Below are 25,754 nucleotides of genomic sequence, written 5' to 3' on the forward strand. Positions count from 1 at the left end.
AATCAAACCATTTTTTCTTTCAACTAAAAGAATGAACTAAAAGGGCAATGCTTATTTCCCTGTCTGTTTACATTAAATAAGCATTTCAGGTAATTTAAATAAAACTTTCAAAAATAAGACCACTAAAAAACTTTTATTATTTCAGAAATGGAGAATCATGATTTAGAATGTTCCACATCATAACAATTTAAAATTTTCAAGGCATTTGACAGTTATTAGTACCTAAGCTCATATAATTAAAAAAAACTGTAAGAACTTAAATAGAACATTTTGATTCAAAAATGATCAACAATTACTTCTCGTTTTTGCAATCTTGTAAACAATAGCAAGTACTTTACAGGAACAACAGAAGCATTTCACAATTTTTTTGGAGTAATTAACAATGAAATGAGCATAAACTCTACGCTTTTTTTTCTGTCGTTTATTGGTTAAGTGAATATTTATTAAAATTATTTATTAGGATCCTTTATTATTAAACCTATAATCCTAGGAAAGTTTATCATTTACTTTAAATAAAGAGACCAACTTACAACACCTGGAAATATTCTTTTCAAAGCTTCAGATGCAGCAATAGCTTTATGTTTACCACCATGCAAGCTGTCTTCAAAAGTAAACAAAGTTTGTCTCACAGGATTAGAAAATGAAACAGTAGCATTATCCACAAATGTTATTTTTCTCACACCCCAACCCTAGAAAATAGTAATGAATATGAATAATAGTGTTGCATGAATAATAGTTATTCACATGAAATCTAAACAATGAAACATGAATCTAACTATGTATAAAATGAAGCGGTAAACAGTGGCATAGACAAGGGGAGGGTCCATGGGGTCTACACCCTCCCTAAAATGCGTTAAAAAAAATCAAAAATTAAAAAAAAAATAAAATTACTCATAATTTTCCTACTTGCAAAAGAAAACTAGAATTTCCGTACATATTTCATACTTCTGGTATTATCTAAAAAAAAAAATTGAATTTGAAAACATTTAGGGGGCATTAGGACAAATTTAGGGAATGATTTAAATGTTATTTTCACAAGTTTCTTTTTGTATCTAGAAGGTCTATTTAGTTTTAAACTTGATGTTTTAACCGATCATAGTAATAAAACTGTGTAAAAGACTTTTGATAACTAAAGTGAAAAACAAAATAATTTTTGCATGCAGTAAAAGGTTTAATTCTAGCGATATTTTTTCTTTTTTTAATTGTGCTCCGTCTCCTTTTTTTTTTTTTTTAGTCTTTAAAAGAAGCTCTAAAATAATTTTCTGACCACTTGCAATGTGTAGAGGAGACGGGAGATACTTAATCCCCACTTCAGTTTTCAAATTTTTTCCTCTGCTGCAAATTATCAGTCTTTTGTCTACATCCTTTTTTTTTTTTTTTTTTTGAAAAAAAAAAGAAGGATGCAGACAAAGATAATTTTTTCCTCTATCTGACAGTATTTTTTTAAGTTGAAATTAAACAGACAGTTGTGCTAAAATATTATTTTTTATTCAATAATTTCATAAAGGGATCATTTATCCTTACATCAAGGGGTACATGATCGCTTCATGGGGGGTACTTGATCCCACTGAGAAAATACATAGACTTTTCATTAGATCAGCAATTTATTAATGGACTTAAAGTTTTCTACATAATGTTTTTTAAAAATAACGCTATTTCTAAGTTTCTTCATTAGATTATAATAATGTGAACACAAAATAGCATTGTTTTTAATTCCACTAGGACATTTGTAAAAAAATGTGCACAACTTTAATGAAGTTATGATGCTTTTGATCAGTTACTTATTCACCAATACAGGAAAATTTAACACAATAATTTAAAAAACATTTCAGCAAGTATTTCATAAACATGCTTTTGAGAAAATGAAAGAAATGGTTTAGTCTTGCTTAACTTACAATAAAAAGCTGTAACTAATAAAATTTTACCTAAGTTCAAGTTACTCTAGTTACAAAAATATGTTGATTCCAATGATGAAAATTTAGTACTATCTAAAAGACACTTCAATATGTTACGTAAAAAAAATTGAGCAAATTAAGAGCATTCCCTCATGTTCAAACAAACATCTGAAATAGAGGAAAAAATGAAAATTTCGGCAATTTTTGATTTTTTTAAAGTACGATTTCATCATCAAGAAATTCAAAAACAATTACTAAATTCGAGCAGATAGTTAGTTATAGATAGTTTTTCAATGTGAATCATTTCTACTGTTATTTTTTCATGAAAAGAGCTAGAAGAGTGATTTGAAATCTGAAGCAAATTGGCAAATTTTCAATATTTGCTAATATCTCAGATTCAAAAAAAAAAAATGAATAAGCTTTACTTTGCCCTTTCCTAATGCAGATTTGTTTACACAGGGTTCGTACTCAATTTCAGAAATAAAATGAAGGAGTTTTGGAGAAGTTTTGAAGAAGTAAAATGAAATTTTAAAGGAGTATCAATGGACTATCATTAAATGATGTAGCACTTTTTTCACATATTTGACCCCCTTTCGTCACTATGTGTCACACTTCACCTACTCCTCCTCCTACACACATCATATTTTTCATAAACATATTGTTACAATAACTGTGTGATGTCACTTAATGTCCTCCTATCTCTTCCTCTTGTCACAATTTCATGAACCCGTCTCTCTTCCCCTCAAGGCATGACATCACTTGTGGTGACCTTTTTACAATATTATAACTGTGATTTACTAAACAATTGTTTTTTAACACAATCACTTAATGAAGTACATCTACTTATGTATTTTTAAAAATTTAAATAATAATTATTCAACTTGACTTTTGCTGATGAGAGTGTGGTGGAGGGTAAAACAATAATCATAAAACTTGAAAAAATAGTCAAGAGCCATTAAGCATGTTTTACTTCACTTACGAAATGTCTTAGTCCATCTAATAATATTTTCACCTTCAACTTTTACGACTTCTAGGATTAATTTGTGAATCACAACTTTAAAAAAAAATAAACGAAATTACTACATTGAAACTGCCCTTATACCTTCGCACTTGTGACGAAGTTAAGTTGTCGATCGAAGTATTTTAAGTTACTGTCATAGAGGAACGTTATGTAGTCTTGAACTGAAAAAGAAGGAGTTTTGAAGTAGTTAAAACCAAAATGAAGGAGTTTGAAGGGCCCCTTGAAAAAATTTCCTAAATGAAAGAGTATTGGAGGAGTTTTGAAGGAGCGTACGAACCCTGTTGCAGAATATGAAAATATTTATCTTTTAAGTATACGTTTATAACTTACCGAGTTATTGAATCACAAACTGGCTGCCATGAACACTGAAAATTTAGGCTTAGCATAAGCATCAAATACTAATTTCAATAACAAAGCAACAAACAGTTTTTAAACTTCCATACTTTGCATTCCCTCATAGATATGCATGGTTTACCTAAATAAAAATTTTCATTGAAATCTGTGACATGTCAGCCACAGCTGATTTACTCATTTCGCATGGAATGACCCATATCTTTTCAAAACCTGAAAAGTCAAATGCAAACAATTCGTTTGTTGTAGTTCTTAAAGTTCCGCTTAACCCAACAGGAAATATGCAACTTAACACATTCATTCTCATCTGCTAACCTTCAATAATTCATTAAAGAAGGCCTACACATGAGTATTTAGGACTGTAATTTTGAAAAACCATGAAAGTTCTCCCAACGTAACCCTCGATAGAAGCCCTTTCAATTACTCATTCATCATCATTCAAGATCGAAGAAATTTAGTCTTTTGGACTTAAATTTAAAAAAAACTCCCTGAGGTCTTCTCCCAAACCCATCCTCCTCGTAATATTAACAAAGTTCCTCAAAAATTTATTTGTTAAGGTTTCAATTCAGAAAAATTTTCGGGGGAGATCTCCCAACCCCCTCACTCAACAGTATTGAAAATCGCCTATGATTGCGTTTATTTAATTTCAGTTTTGAAAATTTGACAGGGGAGGACTCCGAATCTCTTCACACATTAACACCACCAAAAATCTTATAAAACAGGGTTTTCTACAGATTGAAAATTTTTCGAGAGATTGCTCATCTCTCTCTAGCTAACACCATCGAAAAACGTCTTAAATCCCGCTTTTGTGCTTCAATTAAGAAACATTTCTGTGCACGAGCCCCTTTAACATGCCCCCCTTCCTTCATCAAAGGTTAGCTTAAATTACGTTTTCAGAGCTTTAATTTCAAGAAACTGGCGGTGCACATTTTAACAAAAAAGCCTACAACCGCATTTTTATGGCTTCAATTTAAAAAATTTTCAGGGGATGGCCTCCGAATCTCTCTTTTCCTTGATATCACCATAGCTTGTCAAACTGCATTTTTCGAAGTACAATTTTCAAATTTTTTCCGGAGGAGAACCCCTGGACCCCTCTTTATCTGTCACACTCAGAATTAATTCACAATTGTGTGGCTTGGAGTTTGAATTTTGGAAAATTATATGGGGATGACCCCTAGTCTCTTCCCAGGGGCGGCATTTCAGCATTTCATTTGGGGGGTCGAATTTCTTAAACATGAATTAACTCAGTATGGAACAAAACACACATTGGCTAACAGCTAGTAATCATGATTGGGGGGGGGGTGGCAGATTGTATAGTTAAAGAGCCTCCAGAAAAGATATTTGTTGATGTGAGTTTTTTTTTTTTTTTCAAAAATAATATGTATTTCTAAAGAGTATCCATGAAAACATACTATGCATTGAGCAGCTGAAATGTGTTTCTAGCAGAAGAAAGTGAGGAACACTCATTAAATAGACACACTTAAAACATGAAGTGTAACAATGAATGTAAAATACCAAGGCATTTTTCTGTGAAAATCATGCAGCCACACCACTGCACGGGCCTCTCATAACCATCGTTACACAGGGCACACAAGAACGAGCTATTTAGCCTATATGACGAAATTAAGTCTTTAGTTAGAATTAACCATGATTCCTCATCAGTTTTTTCTGTTCTGAAAAGGCCGGTAAAAGCTTGATGAATTTCTAATAATTTAAAAAACGGAAAACCCTTGCTCATGTCTGGTTTGAACATTGATTTGCGATTTACGTAAATTAAATTTGCTCATTTTTATCATTCCTCTCAAAAAATTTGGGGGTGCAACCGCCCCCTCTCGATCCCCCTATTTGCCGCCCCTGTCTCTTCCTGCCCTAACATTACCATAGATCGTCTGCAAACTGCGTTTTTTAGATAACAATCTTAAAAATTTCTAGGGGGTGAACCCTCAGACCCCCTCTTTCTCTTGAGCACAGTCAATTATAGCATATAATTCTGTTTCGGAAAAATAAATTTGGAAAAATTATCACCATAGGCTTTCCTGGACTTCCTCCCCTCTTCCTACCCAACTTAAAATATAGTCTAAAATTGCACTTTTTTATATCTTCAATTTTGAAAAAATTCCAGGAGGTAGCCCTCCGACATACCCTATTTCTGATTGAATATTATCCTTTAATATGACTATCCCTGCTAAACCAGAAGCTGAACCTTCTCTCTTTGAATATTGGAACATGCGTTTGAAATAATTAAGGGGCCCATCAAATGCGTACCCCCCCCCCTCAGATTTTTGATCTAGTGAGGGCCCTGCCAAAAAGAGTTTTCTATCAAAACTCGATTTCTCCTATCCACCCTCCCATTATCAGGCTTGTGCTTCTGAAGAAGTAAATTGTCTTCTCCCCTTCTGAGCTTGTGCAGGATTCCTGTTCACCTGAGGAATTTCTATCTTGGGAACTATTGAGGGCAAAAATGGCGACTGCGGAAGTTTGTTTTTGCGTTGCCACTTTTTTTTATTGCCAGCGTCATTTTACATCAAAATTTCAAATTGTTTTCTGGAAACGTTGGCAAAAATGAAGATTAGATCTCATGGTACGAAATTCCATGGGAAAAAATTTTTTTTTGGGCAAAATTGGAAAATTCCCTGACATTTTTAACTATGTCACTTGCCCTGACTGTTCCAGGTTTTCCCGGAATGTATAAACCCTGATAATAGGCGACTCACTTTTTCGTTACAAATCTAACTATAGCAAAATCATTTTTTTTTCATTCACAGAAGGATTTGACATCTATATTTCAACTTGTTCAAGCTCATTTGGCTGATCAAAACACAATTCATCAGTAGAGTTAGTTTATCAGGGTGGCGACAGGAATTGTGAAAAAAAGTTCCCTGACTTTTCCCTGATTTCCCTGATTAAGTTCACCAAATTTCCCTGATTTACATTACCAATGATAATGGTTTGCTTTCTTTGCTCTACTTGAAATCCATTGGATGTATGTTTGTATAAAATGCAGTATTTTAAACGTTTTAAGTTGTGTTAAGTTGTTGAACTAAAGATATATTTTTAAAAATTGCTACTTTTTTAATAAAATGATTAAAAAAAACATATCAAGTCAATTTTTTTTGGAAAAAGAACCCCTACAAAACAGTATATAAAATTTTTCTACATGGAAAGATTATAGAAAATTAAAAAAAAAAAAACTTGACTTCCAGAAACCACTTAGCATAAGAATTTTAAGAAACCATTAAAATCACTCTTAAATACATATGTGTTTTATGATAGAACTAAAAAGTAATTGAAATTATTTTGAACTAAATTTTCAAACAGTATAATAATTGTTGTAAGAATAGTGAAAGAATAGAAGTGATGTAGTTATTCTTATATAACTAATTGACATATTTATGTAAAATAGATGAAACCATTTGACATCCATTCATAGGGAGCATTTCTCTAAGAACATAAGTTTTAATGAAGGAATACAGCATTTTGACAATAAAAAAAATAAAGATAGTTACTTAAGAACACCAGTTCACTACTTAAGCACACACTCTATTTCAAATGATTTCAGTATGTAACGAAAAAAAAAAGTTTAGATAGCTTTTGTAACAAACAACTTTGAAATGAAAGAAAAGAAAAAAAAAACAGAAAGCAATTAGTTAATTTCAAAATATATAAAAGAAGAATACAACTTGGTTATAAAATAAAAGAATCATTTAAATCTAAAGAAAAGAAAACCTTTATAATCTGCTTTAACAACAAATAGTATAACGGCAAAAAGAAAAGGTTTTTTTAAAAATGAAAGTTTGATTTTAGCAATTAAATTAAAAATGCGTAGAAGTAATAACTTTTAAGCATTTATCAGTATTAATTCAAAAACCAAAGATTTCTTCTTGAAATCGTGATTACAGTAAGCTAATTACTTCGAGACAATGGAATAAAGGCAAAGGAGCTAAGGCATTAATGAAGGCTTCCTCTTTGCCTGTATGGTTGTTTATTTTAAGTAGCATTGAAAGCGTGAAAGGAAATTTCAAGCGAGGTAAAATAAATAACCTAACAGACACAGAAGCAATCTTAGAAAGTTCATCCTGTGGTTAATAAGTAAGATTCAATACTTTGACGTTAAGGAAAAAAGATGCACAAATATGCGGCAGTGTATAATTGCACCTCATTAATTTTACTTTTTTTTTTCTTAAACAGATAATTGGCGGAAAATGCATAGGAAATTAGAGTACTTAATTTTGTAAAGCAAAAAAAAAAAAAAAAATTCTTCATAAAATCAATTTTCTCTGATTTTTTGCTATTTTTCGAAATTTCCTGATATTTCCCTGACTTTTCCCTGATTAATAAAGTTCCCTGACTTTTCCCTGATCTCCCTGATCTGTCGCCACCCTGTTTATGTTAAGATGTTTGAGGTGTCATGTGGGTTACAATTGTGAACTGATGTTTTAGTTGTTTTGCATATTTACTGCAGTGATTATTTGAATGTATCACTCCTACTATAATAAATTTTATTATGTAAACATGGTTTTGAATGTTTAAAGTTAATGTCAACTAAGTAAACAGTAGTTACATTGCTTTTATTGTGTTTATATTGTTAAAGGGATACTTGATCCCTGGGATTATGCATCCTTCTGAACGAAGGGATCAAGTATTCCTAATAAGCGATTTTTACAAACATACTTGTTCTATTATTAAAAATCTGTGGCAATTTACTAAAAATATGTCTCAATTATTAAAGACTGTCTGTATTTTAACATTACATTTCAATATTGTTTTCAAGTTGTATATAATGGATAATGTAAACTTCAGAAAGCTTTCCTAAAAAAAAGTTTCCCTTGTCACATTCAGACAATCATTTCTTAAGCTAAAACAAAATGGCTGAAAAAAAAAAAAATATATTGCCAGTTTTTATGTACAAGTATAACTTTAACCCCTTCGGGATGAACAACGCACGTTTGCGTTAGCGGCGGCTGTTCTTCCCATCGGAATCACGCTTATTTGCGTTCCGGCGTATGCTACTCAAGAATCCGAGTGACGCTAAGGTGCGGCTCGATTTCGGAACGAAATGTTTACTATCAGATGGCGTTAGTTATCCATGTTCCGTCCAGAGGACTGGTCTAGAACATTAGTATTTCTCTCTCTGACGTCAGAATGGGGTCCGTCAAGTGTCTGTGATTTATTGGATTTGTGAAAAAATATATAAACATGTGCTAGCAAATGAAAAGGGAAACGCATACTCATTTTGAAATGGATGTTTCTAGTTTCGATTCCATTTATAATGGGATTTCATGAGAGATATTCTAGAAAGGGGTTTTACTTTTAGATTCATTTGTGTAGCCATGGGAACATGTCATCTTCACGAGGAGGAAATATCTAAATTTATGACTGATCCATCTATGGATCTTTTGGACGACATTGAAACAACTATAAATTATTTTTATTTTAGTTCTTCATACAGTAGATACTTTCTAAAATTATACGCTGAAAAAGAAGGCAAAGAATTTAGACGGAGATGTGTCGATTGCCCGAAGCAGAATAAAAGACTTAACACTACCTATGAGTGTAAAATGCACAATGCACATTGCTCAGTGCTTTGAAATTTTTCATGAGGCTTTAAAATATGAATTGTTACAATATTCTTCAAGTATTTCACAAAAATTAAGCACAAATATTTTTTCTGTTTTGTGCAAAATATATTGTATAATTTTAATAATCTTAGTTACAGTAAAAAACAATATATTTTGTATATTTTTATAGTTCATTAAATTTTTTTGTTATGATTGAAATTATGACATACGTATTTTATCATATATTAAAAAATGGTTTCGTTTCTACGCGAAGTGTACATTTTATTCATTGTTATGTAATTCGTACTTTCTGAAACTGCGAATTAGGCTTAGCGGGAGAAATTGTCCCGGTCTGTATGCACAGTCCGCGTGTAACAGCTGCTGTCCTGAGGGAGCGCTGGCTTTGGCGAGCTGCCGTTCCGAACGGGTTAACATAATTGTCAGGTTTCAAATCTCTACTTAATGATTTTGGTATATTTTTGGCCAGGGGATCATGTGCCCCCAGGGACCAAGTATACCCAGTCTCCCCTATAGAATACTCTAAGCATGGCCTGGGTTACAATTATTTTACATTAAAATTTTTGTAGACATGATAATTTTTATAACTATTTTAAATAAATTTCTTACCAAAAGACATCGAGCTACATTACAACCTAAAGTTCCAGCACCAAAGAGTAAACATTTTGTTGCTTTAATTACTTCAAGATGCAACTCTGGTATAAGTCGCCATCTCATAAGTTTCAAGTTGAGATCAACAGAAGAATCAGCTAACCTGGAAAATGCACATTAAATTAGGATTGCTTCTAAATTTACAATAAATAACACTCCTGAGTAAGATCTCATACAGCAGAACGTTGTCAACTTACAACTTACTCGACCTACATTCAAGCAAGTTTATGAGCTTTTCTTGGTACACATTGGGAATTCAATTCGTTAATTGAATTTGACAGTGATAACTGTTTCCAAACAAAACATACAATAGCTATAAATTGAGATGAATTACATAATTATTATTAGAATTTTGGAATTGAGAAGAACAAATATTAACAACATATTTCATAAACATGCATGTACACATAAAACTTTTAAACAAAGTATAACTTTGATTTAACGATACCCTATTTAATGGTTTCCTCAATTTAATAATACATTTCACTGGTCCGGATTTGACTGCATTGAATGCCTATGCTTCTTGATTTAACGATTTTCTTGGTTTAACAATAACTTTTTCCTGTTCCTTGACAATGTTAAATCAAGGTTATACTGTATATTTAAAACTACATTGGCAGTCTCAAACGTGAAAAGTAAGGATGAAAGTGGCTATCTTTTGAACTTGACCAAAAATTCTGTTTAAGGACAGACAGATTCATTGCACAAGCAAATAAATAAAAACCTATGGAAACACAAGAAACAAATTGAAGCATATTAGGGTAGAAAAAGAAGCTTTACTGAAAATATCAAAACAAATCATACCTTAAAACTTTACTTTGGCATTTCTTTCAAGGATCTTAAAATAAGTTCTTTTATGCATTCCTTCAGAGAGAAAATAACCTTTCTCAATGATTTTGCAGAAAGCAATGGAAAAGACGAAGAGTGGTTAAGGAAAAAAAAAGTTTGAGGTAATCCTCCTGGGAACACTAATTGTCAGGTAAAGTCAATGTGATAATCAAGTCAGAGGATGAATGTTTGGTGGAATGTTTCACACCAAACATGCCTTTGCAAGGATATTCTTGAGAAAAATCCCCAGAACAGAGAACAACACACATGCTTCAAACTCCCAACAGTAGCCAAGTACAGAAAATATTTTTAAAAAGGCTACTTTTCTGTTTCATTTTTACAGGGCTAATGCCATTTGTTGCTCATCAGAATATGGTTACACCTCCATTATATCAGTAAAAGAAATGTGTACTACGGAAGAAACAAACTGTTCAAAATGAAGATTTCATCAAACAACCACTGCAAATTCCATGAAAATGAAATCCCATCATCTCCACTAAAATTACCCCCACCCCCCAAAAATTTCAATGGCACAGTCAATGATAAGATCATGTTCCCACTTGGTGACACCTCCTGTTATAACTATAAATTTGAAATAAATTACTTCACCACAAATATTACTGAATTTTAAAACTTGTCTGAGAAGTTTGTACTTATTGCAGAATAACATGAGGAGTACACCCAAACCTGTTTTTCTGCCGTGGATGAGGAAATAAAAAAAATGCATTAACAAATCGTTTGAAACTTCACGAGTAGTTATAAAAAGTTGTTTTCACAACACAGTTAAAAAGTATTTTTTTAATGCAGTGGATAGGGGCCGCATAAAAAGTCTTACATAGAAAATAACTCAAAAACTTAAGCTATAACTAGGATCTGCTTCTGTAAACATAATCAAAATAAACGAAGTGATGATAATTTTGCCGAATCGCCAGACAAAAATTCCCGAATAAGGAAATTTTTGGGAGGTCACAGTAACGTCCCACTGGGGTGCCCTTGAGGATACTTCCTCGCTCCCCCCCCCCCCGTCCCTACTTGTTTATAAATAATTTTGTCAATTCATTCCCAATCCGATTGAAATTTTCATACACTGTACTAAAAAAAAATTCACACAAAAAAAGACCGTGCAAAAACAGGTTTGAGTGCATTACATGCTAACTTTTTCTTCCATAGTTAATAGCAAAAGATACTAACTTTGCTGGGTCCATGCTAGCACTCATATCAACCATTTTTGGAGAAAGATTTCCTTGATTTTTCTCCCACCCAACAAAGTCTGGACACACTAAAGGATAATATGCACAAATAAAATTATTTTTTTTAATTGTACTTATAACAGCAAATTTTAGATTAATGAATAATAAATTAATAATATAGTTTCAAATGGTCATTTAATATAAAATTCTAGTAATAAGTTTGAAATAAATAAAGATATGAAATATGTGCAATGCATCAATTGTTTCTACCGATTACTTTTAAATTACAACCTTTGTGAAGTATACATGGGGGGGGGGGATTCAAAATGGAAAAAATTAGTCTTTCAAACCAAATTTATTTTTGAATGATCTATTTAGACTGGTTTTTGGCTGTGTAAGGATTAGATATTTGACTGTAAACTTTTTAAGTACACATTTCTTAAGACAAAAAGTGCTCTCTCCAGAAATTTCTTGACATTGAAGTCCTACAAAGGATTTCATATGTTGATTATACCATTTTATGCATTGTATCTTTTCATATAATGTAATTTTATTAAGTGTAAAATGATTTTAATTTGGAAGGGTATGAAGCCCTGTAGCCGTTTTACCTGGAACAGGGATCATAGCAAATGAAAAATATATATAGAAGTTTAACTGTAAAAATATAGGAGTTTGATAGCAAAATACATAGGAGTTTAAATATATATATATAGGAATTAGGTAGAAAAATATATAGGAATTTCGAAAAAGAATAGCATCTAGTATGTTTGGAGCACTGTACAAAAAACAGAGCGCTAGTATCAATACAATTCTATAATGCATGAAGTCATAGCAATGTGAAGGGACACAGATGTGAGAGCAAATGAATTTTTATACCCAGGGTCACTTATATGAATCATGTTCGTTTAAGAAAATTTTGTTTCAATTAAGCAAAATAGTTGTGTTTTTCTTTCTTTTTTTTTAAGCGTGGAATTCCACATACAATTTCAGAGAAACTTTTTTAAATTTTTGGTCAAAGGAGATTTTATTAGAAGTATACTGTTCACTCAAAATATCCATTCTTTGATTATTTTTAAAAAAATTATCACAAAACAGCATGAAAAAGAAATTACAAAATTCATATTTTAACTTATGTGCTTCGAAAAATGCATCTCTAATTGATTGCTTAAACTGGATAATAATTAATTTGGACATTCTGTTTTCAATGCCATAAATCTACCCATAGTCCTCTGTATTGGTACCTCATTGCTTCAATGCTAACATTAACGATGAAAAGTCAACTCCATGTCTCTCTCGTCTTACTAGTTTTGTCGGACATATAAGAAAATTGCTAGAAAATGTGTGCAACACTCTGGCTCCCCTTCGTTTCATTATTTATAGAGAAAAAAACTAATTTTACTAAACAAAGGCAAAGACTGCTTCAATGCATCATGTTTTTTGGAAATGGTCAGTTACTGTAAAGTACAGTCAGATCTTGATTCATTTAAGTGAAATGTTTGATTCAAAGATTCTGCAATTTTTTAGTGGTTAAACTAGATTTTGTTTCATTTTTGAGGAATTGATTCACTAAAGTGGCTGATTCAATTACCCGGCGCTCATTGTATCGGCAGATCCAAAACTTACAGTTAATGTGTGTATATGTGTAGAATGAATAAAGGGTGAATTTGACCTAATCTGTCAAAGGAAAGGTGGTGTTAGAAGAGCCCAAGTGGAGCATAGAACCATCCATTATCCTCTCTAATTTGTAACAGTAACCGAGTAAATAGAAAAAAATGAGCCAAAAAATAAATAAAATTCTGAAATGAAGGACAATTTCTGAAATTCTTGGAAAATCTACAAGCAAAATAAGTACATATTTGAAAAAACAGACAAATTTGTATAAAATGACTTTTTTCATCGAGATAGTCACATTTTTCAGTGAGCTACAAGTTTTAAAACATTTGAAGTTCTCAAAGTTGAATTGGTACCAAAATCTGTACACAGTATTTTCAAAGACAATCATTTGAGCTACAACCGGTCATTTGAACAACATGTAATATGTGACAAAATTAAAAGTTTTCAAAATCTTTACAGCAGTACACTTAAAGTTAACATGCTATACTATTAAAATTACAAAGTAAACTCATTAAAATAAAAATAATTAATTGAAAACAAGTTAAAAGTTGCAAGTAAAACCATCTATATTTTGTATATTTCATAAAAATAATCAAACAGAAGTTTAGTACATATGCCAACATTAAAGATGTAAGAGTGCACTGTGCAGGGGAGAAAGAAGAAAAAGATGGATCAAAGGTTTTTGCATTTTTGGATAGCATTTAACATGCAACGAAAAAAATATAGGAGTTAGTGAGAAAATATAGGAGAATATCTGACAAATTGTGAAAAGATAGGAAATATAGGAGGACTATGAGCCCTGCATGGATTTCCTAGTGCCCACAATAGGCAGTCAGGTGTGTGTAACTGAGTTGATGAAAAAAATTAATTTCATTTTGCTGCAGCTCATTTCATTTTAATGTGACTCATTCAATATATTTTACGCAAAATGGAAATTATTTGGTGCTGTCACATGGTATATCTCTTAAGTCACTGAAGATTAGTACTTTCAAAAACATTTAGAAATTTTTTTTTTATTATTAGTAATATTCTTTTCTTGAAAAATTTGCAATCATAATTAAAAGTTTGAAAATATTTTGTATTTAATAATTTAAAACAGTAAAAACATGCTCTATATCTAATAAAATTCTATGATAAAAAAAATCTTTAGAGAGAACAAAAACCAAACAAACAAAACAAAACAAACAGATTACTTATTTAAAATTAGTTATTCATAGGAGTATAATGAAATATTATGTAACCTGCATTGTCAATTTCGTTCAGATGAACAGAAATCACAAAACTATGATGAAAATGACGTTTTCCATCTTTGAAATATTCTCTAAAGCACAAAATGTCCCAATCTTTCTGATGATGCATCCTAAAAATTTTTAAATTAATGGTGCTATTCCCAGTAAAACAGAATCTTAATATACAGAAACACATTAAGAAAATTCCAATTAAAATTATATCAATCTGACAAGTAGTTAAACTAAGCAATTAAATCACATTAAAACTACTTTTAAAATGAAAAATAAATTGCCACCTAATTTAAACAACATTACAAGATCATTTGTTATCACCAATCTTGGCGTATGATAACATTATCCCCCCATTACATCAAGTTATTGAAAGACAATAAGAGTTCTATTGAAATGAAAAATTAATTAGTTTATGTATCCATTGTTTAGATATTAGTAAATGAACTGTTTTACTTAAACTAGCCATACTTGTTGAATGAAATTATTACGAAGTATTTGTGACATCTCAAAATACTTTGGAGTAAATAATGTAAGCCTAATTCATGTCTACATGTTTCTTCGGGGAATGTTATTGTGTACAAGATTCATCAAAATCTTAATAAAAGCATGGGTTAAGTTGTTAGATTTACATCAATTACGACTCATTTGCTTTCAAAACAGCCCTAGCAAAATTTTGTACTACCCACCCCCTTTCAGTCCCAATTGCCTCCTCTGATGCTGACTAATGCTTCTTATTATGCGTAAAAGTTTTTCTTTTTTCCTTTCTAATGGGGCTGTATTGGACTTTGGCCTTTTGCAGACCTAGTGTGATCTCTCAATATGGCATCCAGTCTGTCATGTGCCACCATTAAGGTGTGGATGTCAAGAGATTTTGACGCCCAGGTGTCTCCAGATGGAGGCAAATGAGCTCTTTTTGATCAGCGTTAGCTTTCTGCCCGTAGAAACTAGTTTTTGTCCTGTCAAGGCCAGAAACTATATTAGATACAACATTAAATGTTTATAATTTTGTCCATTCATATACTTGATTCTACTTAATATTTCTTATCAAAACTTCTAATAGTTATTTTAAAAATTAGCTGTTCTAACAAACATATCAACTGTTGCCACTTAATAAAAAAACAGAAATAATAGTATACTAATTTAAATAAACATGTGTGTCTTTATTTAACAAACTGGTTATGAATGGCAAAAACTAAAAAAACGTCTTAATAATGCAATTACTAAACGATATTTATTAAGGTAAACTAAAAAAATGAAACTTCATTCCATCATGGTTCAATGATGAAATGATTCAATTTTTCAAGAAGTAAATTATAAACTTTAGGTCTTGTGTGTGATACCTATGTGTTTTAAACTTGGATAAATGTTTTTCTGGTACATGTGGGGTTTCTCGATAGGGGCAACATTTATATCAACATGAAATTTCGAATTTCTGAAAAAAAGTTCTTTTTTTTCGGCCTAACGCACAAGTTTTGGGTTAATAGCCAGACGTAAGTCTGCACGGGTTTTGTAGTTCAAATTACATGAAACTTATTTTACAATTTTTTTTTTTTTTTTGATATAAGAATAAATAAATACAGTCGACTCTCGATAACTTGAAGCCTTATAACTCGAATATCCATTTATCTTGAAGTTTTCCTTTGGTCCTAACATGATTTAGTGTTTTCAATACTAAGTTGTATCCACATCCCGAATGAATTTGTTTCAGGTCGAAGTTTTTCCCAAAGTTTCATTTTAGGAAAAATAAAATTCAGTAAAAATAAAAATAAAGTTAATTTTTCTTTTACACCTTGCTTTACTTATCAGCTTGTAGGAGGAGGACAATTTCTTTACAATAATGTTCCGCAAGATTGCATGAAAAGTAGCCGATTGGGCTACTTTTCGCTGTGGCTGCAGATCTAAAATTTCGTTGAGAATTCATTCTTAATCATCTTTAAGAAATTAAAAATTTTGATAAAAGTTGAAAAAGTGTAGCCTTTATTTTCTGGGTGACTCAAATAATTGTGCTTTTAGGATAAAAAGACGTTTAAAAGCAATCCAAACTGAACTCAAGGCAAAAGAAATTGGGTCGAAGACAGAAACTACCTTGCCCCAGTTTTTTTGTAATACTCTGCTTTATGAGTTGTGGTTTCATAAATATCTACGATAACAAAGTTATTTTGAAAGCTTTGTTGATGTGAACAGGGCAAAAGTTAAATAATTCTTGAATATTGTGATTGAAGAAAATGTTACTACATGTGAATCCTTGTTCTATGATGAAGCGATTATGTAAGTAGTTCATTGAGAGTCTGCTGGCGCAGATTTCAATGAAGAATCTTTACCACTTCCAACTTTTAAGCAAGTATCATATTTTGCGAATATTTTACTGCGGTACCTGGAAAATTTTGAAAACTTTAAAAAGTTGAATTTAGTGTACAAACCTTTTGACTTTTTAAGATGTGATTGAAAAATAAATAAAACAGTAAACAGTCAAGAATAACTTCCTTTTTTGAAGTATCTTACTAAAATTTATTCTTTGTAAAGATATTTTTATGACTGACACTAATGATTGTGTAATCTAAACTAAACATTTTAATCTATCATGATGAACTATTTTGAATATTTGAGGAACAATTAAAAGTTTTTTCACAATGATTTTGAGCACAATCATAAAATTAAAACAAGAAATGAAATTCACCAGTGATAAGCAGCCAGGTATAAAATATTCCTTAGTGGCCAACCAGGGTGACTTTCTAATGTTGAAGGATCTGCAAAACCAAGGATAATCTGGAAACAAGCAGAACAAAACTATAATTGCAATAATGAAATTTGGGAGCATGCAATTTTAACATTTTGCGGCTTGCCTTTGAAAAGAATCGGTTCAAAAAACAAGACTAGAATTTTAAGAATAAATATTCAATACAAAACATACTTTTCCTGGCTTGCTTTTCAATTCATTGAAATCATGTAACAAAAAAGTGGCACAATTTCCTTTTTCATCCCTATGTATAAGGAATGCACTTTTATCGCAACTTGAAAGTCCATCATATGATTCCAAAAATTGAGTTAGCTATATAAATATTGTTAAACAAAATATAAGTGATTAACAAATGCAAAATGATGTATATATAGATAAATACATTCAAAAAAATTTTCTTTTCAATAACCACAGCTAAAATCTAAATTTTAATAAAAGAATACTTATTTGTAAATGTATCACTTTTTTTAATTTAAGGAGTAGTGTTTAAGCTATTACATTTAATTTAATAAATGAGGAGTTGTTTCATGATTTCTTTGCTCTGCAGTAATTTTTTGATAAGTAAATAAAAAGTTAAGTAGCTTCAAATAAAGTTCATACACAGGGAAACTCTTGTTATATTGCCATTCAAGGGCCCAGAATATGCATGAAATTATGCCACAGATGATCATCACTACTGTTTATGAGCAATATAAGGATTTTCATTATTGAAATTTTACACTATATTTTTTCTTTAATTTAAGCTTAATTGTTGAAACACTTGATGCAACTTTTATTCTCAAGTTAGACCAAGCAATGCTATGCAACCCAGCTAGTAATATTAATTAAACCAGAGTCTAAGGAAAATCTGCATTTCAATGTCTTAAACTTTAAATTCAGACTACCATGAAAACTACTCGGGGTTACGGTAGCAAGATTTTCATTTCGATTAGTTACATGACAAAGGGTGGTACATTTTTTAGAAAGAGCTATTTAAGTTTACATGGTATTTAAGCAAGATGTTAAAATTTAAAACAACAAGAAAAAAAGTTGGTGAGTGAAAATTACTGAAATGTTATAGCAAGCCACAAACACTTTATACCAGAGCTAGATCTACGGAGGGGGGGGGGGGCTCAAACCTGTTTGCCCTTCGTTATTTTTTTCTACCCTTGAACATGCGTGACTTCCGCTTTTTTTTTCTTGCGCAGCTGAACCTCTGCGTCTTCCGCTTTTTGCACAAACCTGGATTCCCAAAGAGCTTAGAGAGTCCACGTTGACGCCCTCTTGGGGGCACTAGTCCAGCCCCAGGTGCTTCCGGCAGGAAAAATAGGCTTATTTAAAAAAAATTCAGAAAATGCAAGAAATATTAAACATTTAAAATCGAAACTAGAAAGAAAAGAATAAAAGAGAATTTAAAATTTTCCTTTACAAATGCTCTAACATGTCCTTTTCCTAAAATCCGGGGGGGGGGGGGGGGTGAGCCTGTAAATTTTGCTGAAGGTATTTGCAAGCACCAGCGAGTAAACATATGGCTTTCTGTCATGGGTGCAAAAAGAAGGGAAACAGTCTTGTCCCCAAAATAAAAGAAGAAAAAAATAATGCTAACTTTGTTCTGTAGTATTTATTATGCAAGTATAAAATATAAGTATTTGGAGATTTTGGTGTAACATCTGACCGGTATTACACAACAAAGCATTAAAATAGCAGAAGCATACTTAGTTTAGGCACAGTAAAACCTGTAAAGTTGACCACCTTTGTAAGTTGACCACCTGTCTAAGTTGACCGCTTTTGTAAGGAACGGAATTAGACCTATCTTATATAATGAAGGAAAACCTCTGTAACTTGACCACCTCTCTATCTTGACCACCTGTCTATCTTGACCACTAATGAACACCAAATTTGGTTTGGAGTATTGTAAAAAACCCTTTGTAAGTTGACCACTAGGCAAAAGCATTAGATTGTACTAAAAGTTTCATCAGTTATGCCTGAAATAAGTAACCAGACATTTTAGAAAAACCTATGAATATTTATGTTTCCATCGAAAAACATTGGGCTAATGAAAGTCCCAGAAAATTCGCCAAACTTCAATAAGGAGTCATTTTGTTGAAAAGTAGATTGCCATGGACACAAATGTACAAGAAAAAATCAAATGAAGAATTTGAGTCACTTTTGACTTGTTATGAATCTTTAGGAATTGTTAATATCAAGTAAGTAGTTTTTCATAAGCAATGGGGCAATTCTTTTTTTTTTTTTTTTTGATCAATTTGCAGAAATTTTAAATTTGTATGATACTTAACGCGTCATTCTGGTAATAATCTCTAAAAATATTGAAACAACTTTTTTTTTCTTATTGTTTTAAAGTAATGTTAAACAATGAAAGTGAGTTTAATGTTTATTATAATTAGTTAAAAAATGAATGCATGGACAAGAAATGACAAAAAAAAAAATGTTTTCATTACTACCCTCTATAAGTTGACCACCTGTCTAAGTTGACCACGAAAGTTCTGCACCGCACGTGGTCAACTTACACAGGTTTCACTGTATTACGAAGAAGGTCATTCTGTCAATAGTATTTAGATTAACTTGGATCAGGGGCAGCAAATAGGGGGCAGTTGCACCCCCAAATTTTTTGCACAGAATGATAAGAAATGGGCAAATTTAGTTTACGTAAATTGCAAATCAGCGACCATATCGTCGCCTCAGAGCAACACTAAGACATTTAATCCCAGAAATAACATTAAGATATCCTACTGTTGCTCTGGAGCGACGATATGCCAAAGGTTTTTTTTTTTTTTTTTTTTTTGTACAAAACACGCCCACTGATTCTCGATAATAGTCGATGAATCTTGAGACATTTCTACTACACAAGCAGATTTTGCTATTTGGATGTAACTTAGAAAATTGTAAATCATTTGCAGCCCTTTTCAGAGTAGAAAAAAGTGATGGAGAATCAGTTTGTTTCAACTAAAAAAGTAATCTCCTTGTGTGGATTAAATATTTCATACTTGTGCATTCAGTGTTATGAGAGGACCAGTGGTGTGGCTGCACGATTTTACAAGAAATTCCTTAGTATTTTGCGCACGTTGTTACGCTCATATTTTAAATGTATATTTAGTTAGTGAGAGAACACTGATTCCTTTTGGTAGAAAGACATTTCAGCAACCCAATGCTTTGTATACATTTATAGAAAATTCTTACAAAAGACACACTATTTTTAAAAAAGTCATTCATCAACTAATGCCTTTTCTGGTTACTCTTTAACTTTGTCATTTCTGAGTGACACAAGATATTCTTCAAAAGTTAAATTTATAAAAACCCTCCTTGTTAATGTTGGACAGTTTGAAAGCGACTCTTTCAAGGAAAAGCCGACACCCTTTTACATGCGTATGACTTAGTTTGAATGTTTATTCACTTTGTTTGTATTGTGGAGAGTTAAAAAAAAAAAATCTGTACTTTATCAAAACATCTTCAATCCGCTAACCATAATTTTCGGACTGTCCATGCTTCATCTAAATCTACAGTCGAAACAGTTAATAAATTTTGCGTGGATGTATATTTCAACCAAGAGCAAAACTTTAAAAAAAATCTTAATTCGCGCCAATTTTAAAAAGGCTGAAAAAAATCTAAATGAATTTAGAAGGTGACAAAAATCAACATGATGATACAAAGTCATAAAATTGAATTAGTATTTTGTATCAGATAATCGATTGTTTCAAATAAAATTAAAATAACATTTGATTATAAGATTTATCTGTATTGTTGGCCTTAAGCTCAATGTTATATTGATAGGTTATATAAAAAGAGAAATAAAATGTTTCAATTATAAGTAAAATTTATAGCACTGAGCAAGAAGAATTGTTTTGCAAATAGCCAATATACTATTCAATGATGAAAAACGAAGAATAGCACAATATTCAAAGTTACCTGGGTTATTTTCAAGAGAAAAATCTAAGAGATGTGTTTTCTAACTTTGTAGCTTCAACTGTTTTTCAAACATTCCAATTGGCTCAGCTAGTTGTGAAAGATCATTTTTGTGCATTAGGAGGTTAGAAAATTATCTTCTGAGCACAATGGAACAAAAAAGACTTTCATCTTTAGTTGTATTGGCAAAAAAGTTCGACATTGCATATTGATGGAATAAAGTAACACGATTTCCAGATTCTAAAAATCGTACATTAAAACTTTCTGAAAGGTAAAAACTAATATCAAAATATTTTCAGGAATAATTTATGATCAAATAAAACATTATTAATTAATATTCAAACTCTGTTAATAGCCTTATTTTTTATAAATACTTAATCCATTTTATGATCCTAGCTTGTTAACCAATATGTATTTTAATCCAAACTGAGATAACTCACATTTAAAAAACTCAACCCCCCAAATGAAATGTTGAAATGCCGCCCCTGACTTAGATTATAGCTGAATCAAGCTAAGAACATTGACACTGAGAATTTCCTGCTTACTAACATAAATGTTAAGGATCATATATTAACAGGGTTCATACTCAATTTCAGAAATAAAATGAAGGATTTTTGGAGGAGTTTTGAAGGAGTAAAATGAGATTTTGAAGGAGTACTAATGGGCTGTCCTTAAATGGTGTTGCACTTTTATTCATCGTATTTGACCCCCTTTGTCACAAAATGTCACACTTCACCTTACTACTCCTCGTCACATGTCATAACATAGTGTTGTAACAACTGTGTGATGTCACTTTTTATCACTCTTTCTCGTACCCTTGTCACAATTTCATGAACCCGGCTCCCTCTCAAGTTATGACATCAAACATGGATGACCCTTTTTACATTGTCAGAACTGCGATTTACTAAACAATTCTTTTCTTTAACACAATTGCTTAATATAGTACATCTACTTATGTACTTTGAAATATTTAAATAATAATTAGACAAACTGACTTTTGCTGCTGAGAGTGTGGTGGAGGGAAAAGCAATAGTTATAAAACTTGAAAAAATAGCTAAGCACCATTTAAGCATGTTTTACTTCACTTATGAAATGTCTTAGTCATCTAATAATATTTTCACCTTCGACTTTTATGACTCCTATGCTCAATTTGTAAATCACATTTTTATGAAAATAATAAATATATGAAATTACTACATCAAAATCGTAAAGATACCTTTGCCCTAGTGAATATGTTAAGTTGTCAATTGAAGTATTTTAAGTCACTGTCATAGAGAAAAATTATGTAGTCTTGAACTAAAAAAGAAGGAGTTTTGAAGGAATTAAAACCAAAATGAAGGAGTTTGAAGGGTCCTTTAGGAAAATTTCCTGAATGAAGGAGTATTGGAGGAGTTTTGAAGGAGCGTACGAACCCTGATTAAGATCTTATTTTAACCCAAACCTTCAACGACATTTTATTGACAATTAGCTTAGACCCAAATGACAGTGCTGCAACCAAGGGGGAGGGGGAGGCACATGGCCCACCCCTTCCCAAAAGGGAGAGTATATTAATTTTTCAAAAACATTCTATATTGTTAAAGAGAACGCACCTTGGGAAAACGAAATAATTTTAATAGGAAAAAGTATAGAATGTTGCAGGAAAATCTAAAGTTTTAAAAATGCAACACTTTGGATGCCCCCTTCCAACAGCCAAAACTATTTGAGAGCATCTCAAATCTCGATTCCAGGGCTTCAATTTCGCAAAATTCCACGTGATCTCGCCTTCTAACAACATCGAAAATCGTTTGAGATTGCTTTTTTAGGAAATACAATTTTGAAAAACTGCTGAGCCCCAAACGTTACTAAATGTGGTCCACAGTCACGTTTTTCATACTTCAATTCCAGAAAAATTGCCGAACAAGGCCCTCGAACCTTCTTTCGCTAATTCCATTCAACTCGTCCAAAATTGGGTTTTAAAAACGACAATTGTATGCAGTGCTTAGCACGCAGTCCCCTTAAAATAGAGGGAGCTGATGCTCCCGTGTGAAATCTGAAAATGAAAAAACTACAATTCCAATAAATAAATAAAGGGGAGAGCTTTAAACCCCTCTTCCCAGTATCACTAAATGTTACTTAAAAACTTTAGCTTTTGGGACTTCTATTTCGAAACGTTTTTTGAGGAGATCCTCAGAGCCCCTTCCCTAACATCATCAAAGTTTGTCGGTAACTGCGTTTTGGGATGATCAATTTCACTCTAGCTTTCAAAAAAAAAAAAGATTGGAAATAGCCCCCAAGTCCCCTCCCTTTAACTAACGTCAAGAAATATTGCCTATAATAGCATTTTTCAACCTTCAGTTTTTACAAATTTCCTCAGAAGTCCTCATAAAAAATTCCTCTCCGTAACATAACCAGAGACACTCTAAACCTGCATTCTTAGGACTATAATTTCAAAAATTTCTCCGGGAGAGAGTCCCCAACCCCCCTATCAGATAGGGAAAATTTCAAGTGTGCCTTCTTAAAATATCTGTTGCTCTTTTCTGCAAGTGTAGTAGCAAAGGTTTACAAACAACTTGAACAAAACTTTTAAAGTATACATTTTAGATTATATTAGATATTAGCTTTTTACTTACTGTACTTTTTTTACTTTGATGACGTCCAGTTTAGAAAATGTACCTGGTGGAAGATGTCCAACCAAGTCCAAAATACTTTGTCGGACACCAATTGAACATTTTTGAAAAAAAAAAAATCTCCCTACTCAAATTTTTTTAACACGTGTGCTGTCAGATTCTGGACTAAGCGGCGAAAATTAGAAGATTAAAAATAAAGCAATCTGAATACTGCATTCGTTTTCGGAAAAAAAGGGGAGAGGGTTTTTAATTGCAATTTGTGTTATGGCATATCTCTGTTTTAACACACACACACACACATATATATATACAGGGGCGGCATTTCAGCATTTCATTTGGGGGGTCGACTTTCTTAAACATGAATTACCTCAGTATGGAACCAAAAGACATATTGGCTAACAGCAAGTAATCATAATATGGGTTTAGAATTAATAAAAATTAGGGTTCAAATACAAATTAAATTTTTCTGACAAAATTTGTAGTTTGTTTTTATAATATGTTATCATACAAAGTATTTTGATATTAGTTTTCACCTTTTAATAAAGTTTTGATGCTTAATTTTTAAAATACGAAAGAACAGGAAATCTTGATACTAATCAAGCAGTGCCCAGTGTTATGCTCTTTTTTCAGCAAAGTTCTTTTCCACATTATGCTTTGAAAGTAATACTCCAACCTCCTGAAACACAAAATGATTTTTCTCTACTAGCTGAACTGATTGGAATAGTAGAAAAATTATTGAAGTAACAAAGTTACGTCTGAAAACACACCTTTCGTATCTTGCTCTTCAAAATCACCAAAGTAACTTTAAAAATTGTGATGATCTTCATTTTTCATCATTGAATAGCCTATGCTAGACTACTCTCTAAACAATTCTTCTTGCCTATAAATTTTACTAATAATTGAAACAGTTTATTTTTTGTTTTCAACATCCAATCCAAATAAAATAGAGCCAACAATAACGGAAACTATTAATCGTCAAATCTTGTGTTAATTTCATTAGAAACTGAATCTAATTATTTTGTATTTTGTGTATTTGTGTATTGTATGTGTATTTTGGTCACCTTTTCTAAATTCATATGAATATTCTTTGCACCTTTTTAAAATTCTCTTGGAGTAAAAGTTTTTTTTTTGAAAAGATCCACGCTTGGTTGTAATATACATTCACCTGAAATTTATTAACAGTTTCAATTGTAGCTTAAACTGAAGTTTGAACAGTCCAAAAATTAAGGTTAGCTGATAGAAGATGTTTTGATACAGTAAAGCAGTGTTCAAAAACTCTCCACAATACAAACAAAATGAATAAAAATTCATATGAAGACATAATAAAGGACATTAGCTTCTTCATTATTGAAAGAGTTGTTTTCTAAAGTACTGCTTTGAAATTATCGAGAAGAGTTTTTATGATATTAAAGGTCATCTTGTGTTGTCTCTTGAAGACCCTCTTGTATCACCTTGAGATTGCATTGTTTTAGAAGCCCACAGAAAAGATATTTGTTGATGTGAGATATTTTTTTCAAAAATAGTATGTATATTTAAGACGCAGTTGAAATGTGTTTCTAGCAGAAGAAAGTGATAAACACTCATTAAACAGACACAATTAAAATAGCATAACAATGAATGTAAAATACCAAAGCATGTTTTAGTGAAAATCATGCAGCCACACCACTGTATGGGGCCTCTCATAACCGTCTTTACACAGAGCACACAAGAATGAAATATTTAGCCTACGTGAGGTTTATGCCTTTGGTTAAAATTAACCATGATTCTTCGTCAGTTTTTTCTGTTCTCAAAAGGCCGTTAAATGCTTGATGAATTTCTAATTATTTAAAAAAAACGGAAAACACTTGCTCATGTCTGAAAATATGTCGATATGTCGAGTTTCTTCAACCATTACGGAGAACCAGCAAGATTTATTTTTCATGAACATTGGTTTGCGATTTATGTAAATTGAATTTGCTCTTTTTTTTTATCATTCCTCTCAAAAAATTTGGATGTGCGACCGCCCCCCTCTCGACTTTCCTATTTGCTGCCCCTGTATATAATATATATATATATATATATAAATAATAATAAAAGTGAAAAATATTGAAAAGACCACATCAAGAGCCCATAGATGCGCAACGCAGCAAAACTAAAAAGCCAAG

General features: G+C 31.6%; 1 protein-coding gene across 1 annotated transcript in view; it reads right to left on the reverse strand.

The window, feature by feature from the left end:
• The window catches only part of LOC129222143 (ubiquitin-like modifier-activating enzyme ATG7), a 54,263-nt gene that overhangs the window by 10,956 nt on the left and 17,553 nt on the right, over positions 1 to 25,754 (reverse strand). The window contains 6 exon segments of the mRNA XM_054856602.1: positions 531 to 689; positions 9,453 to 9,597; positions 11,514 to 11,601; positions 14,368 to 14,486; positions 17,045 to 17,133; positions 17,279 to 17,416. Coding sequence (XP_054712577.1) covers positions 531 to 689; positions 9,453 to 9,597; positions 11,514 to 11,601; positions 14,368 to 14,486; positions 17,045 to 17,133; positions 17,279 to 17,416 — 738 coding nt within the window.

Source organism: Uloborus diversus, chromosome 1 (assembly GCF_026930045.1).
Source record: "Uloborus diversus isolate 005 chromosome 1, Udiv.v.3.1, whole genome shotgun sequence".
Taxonomy (NCBI): domain Eukaryota; kingdom Metazoa; phylum Arthropoda; class Arachnida; order Araneae; family Uloboridae; genus Uloborus; species Uloborus diversus.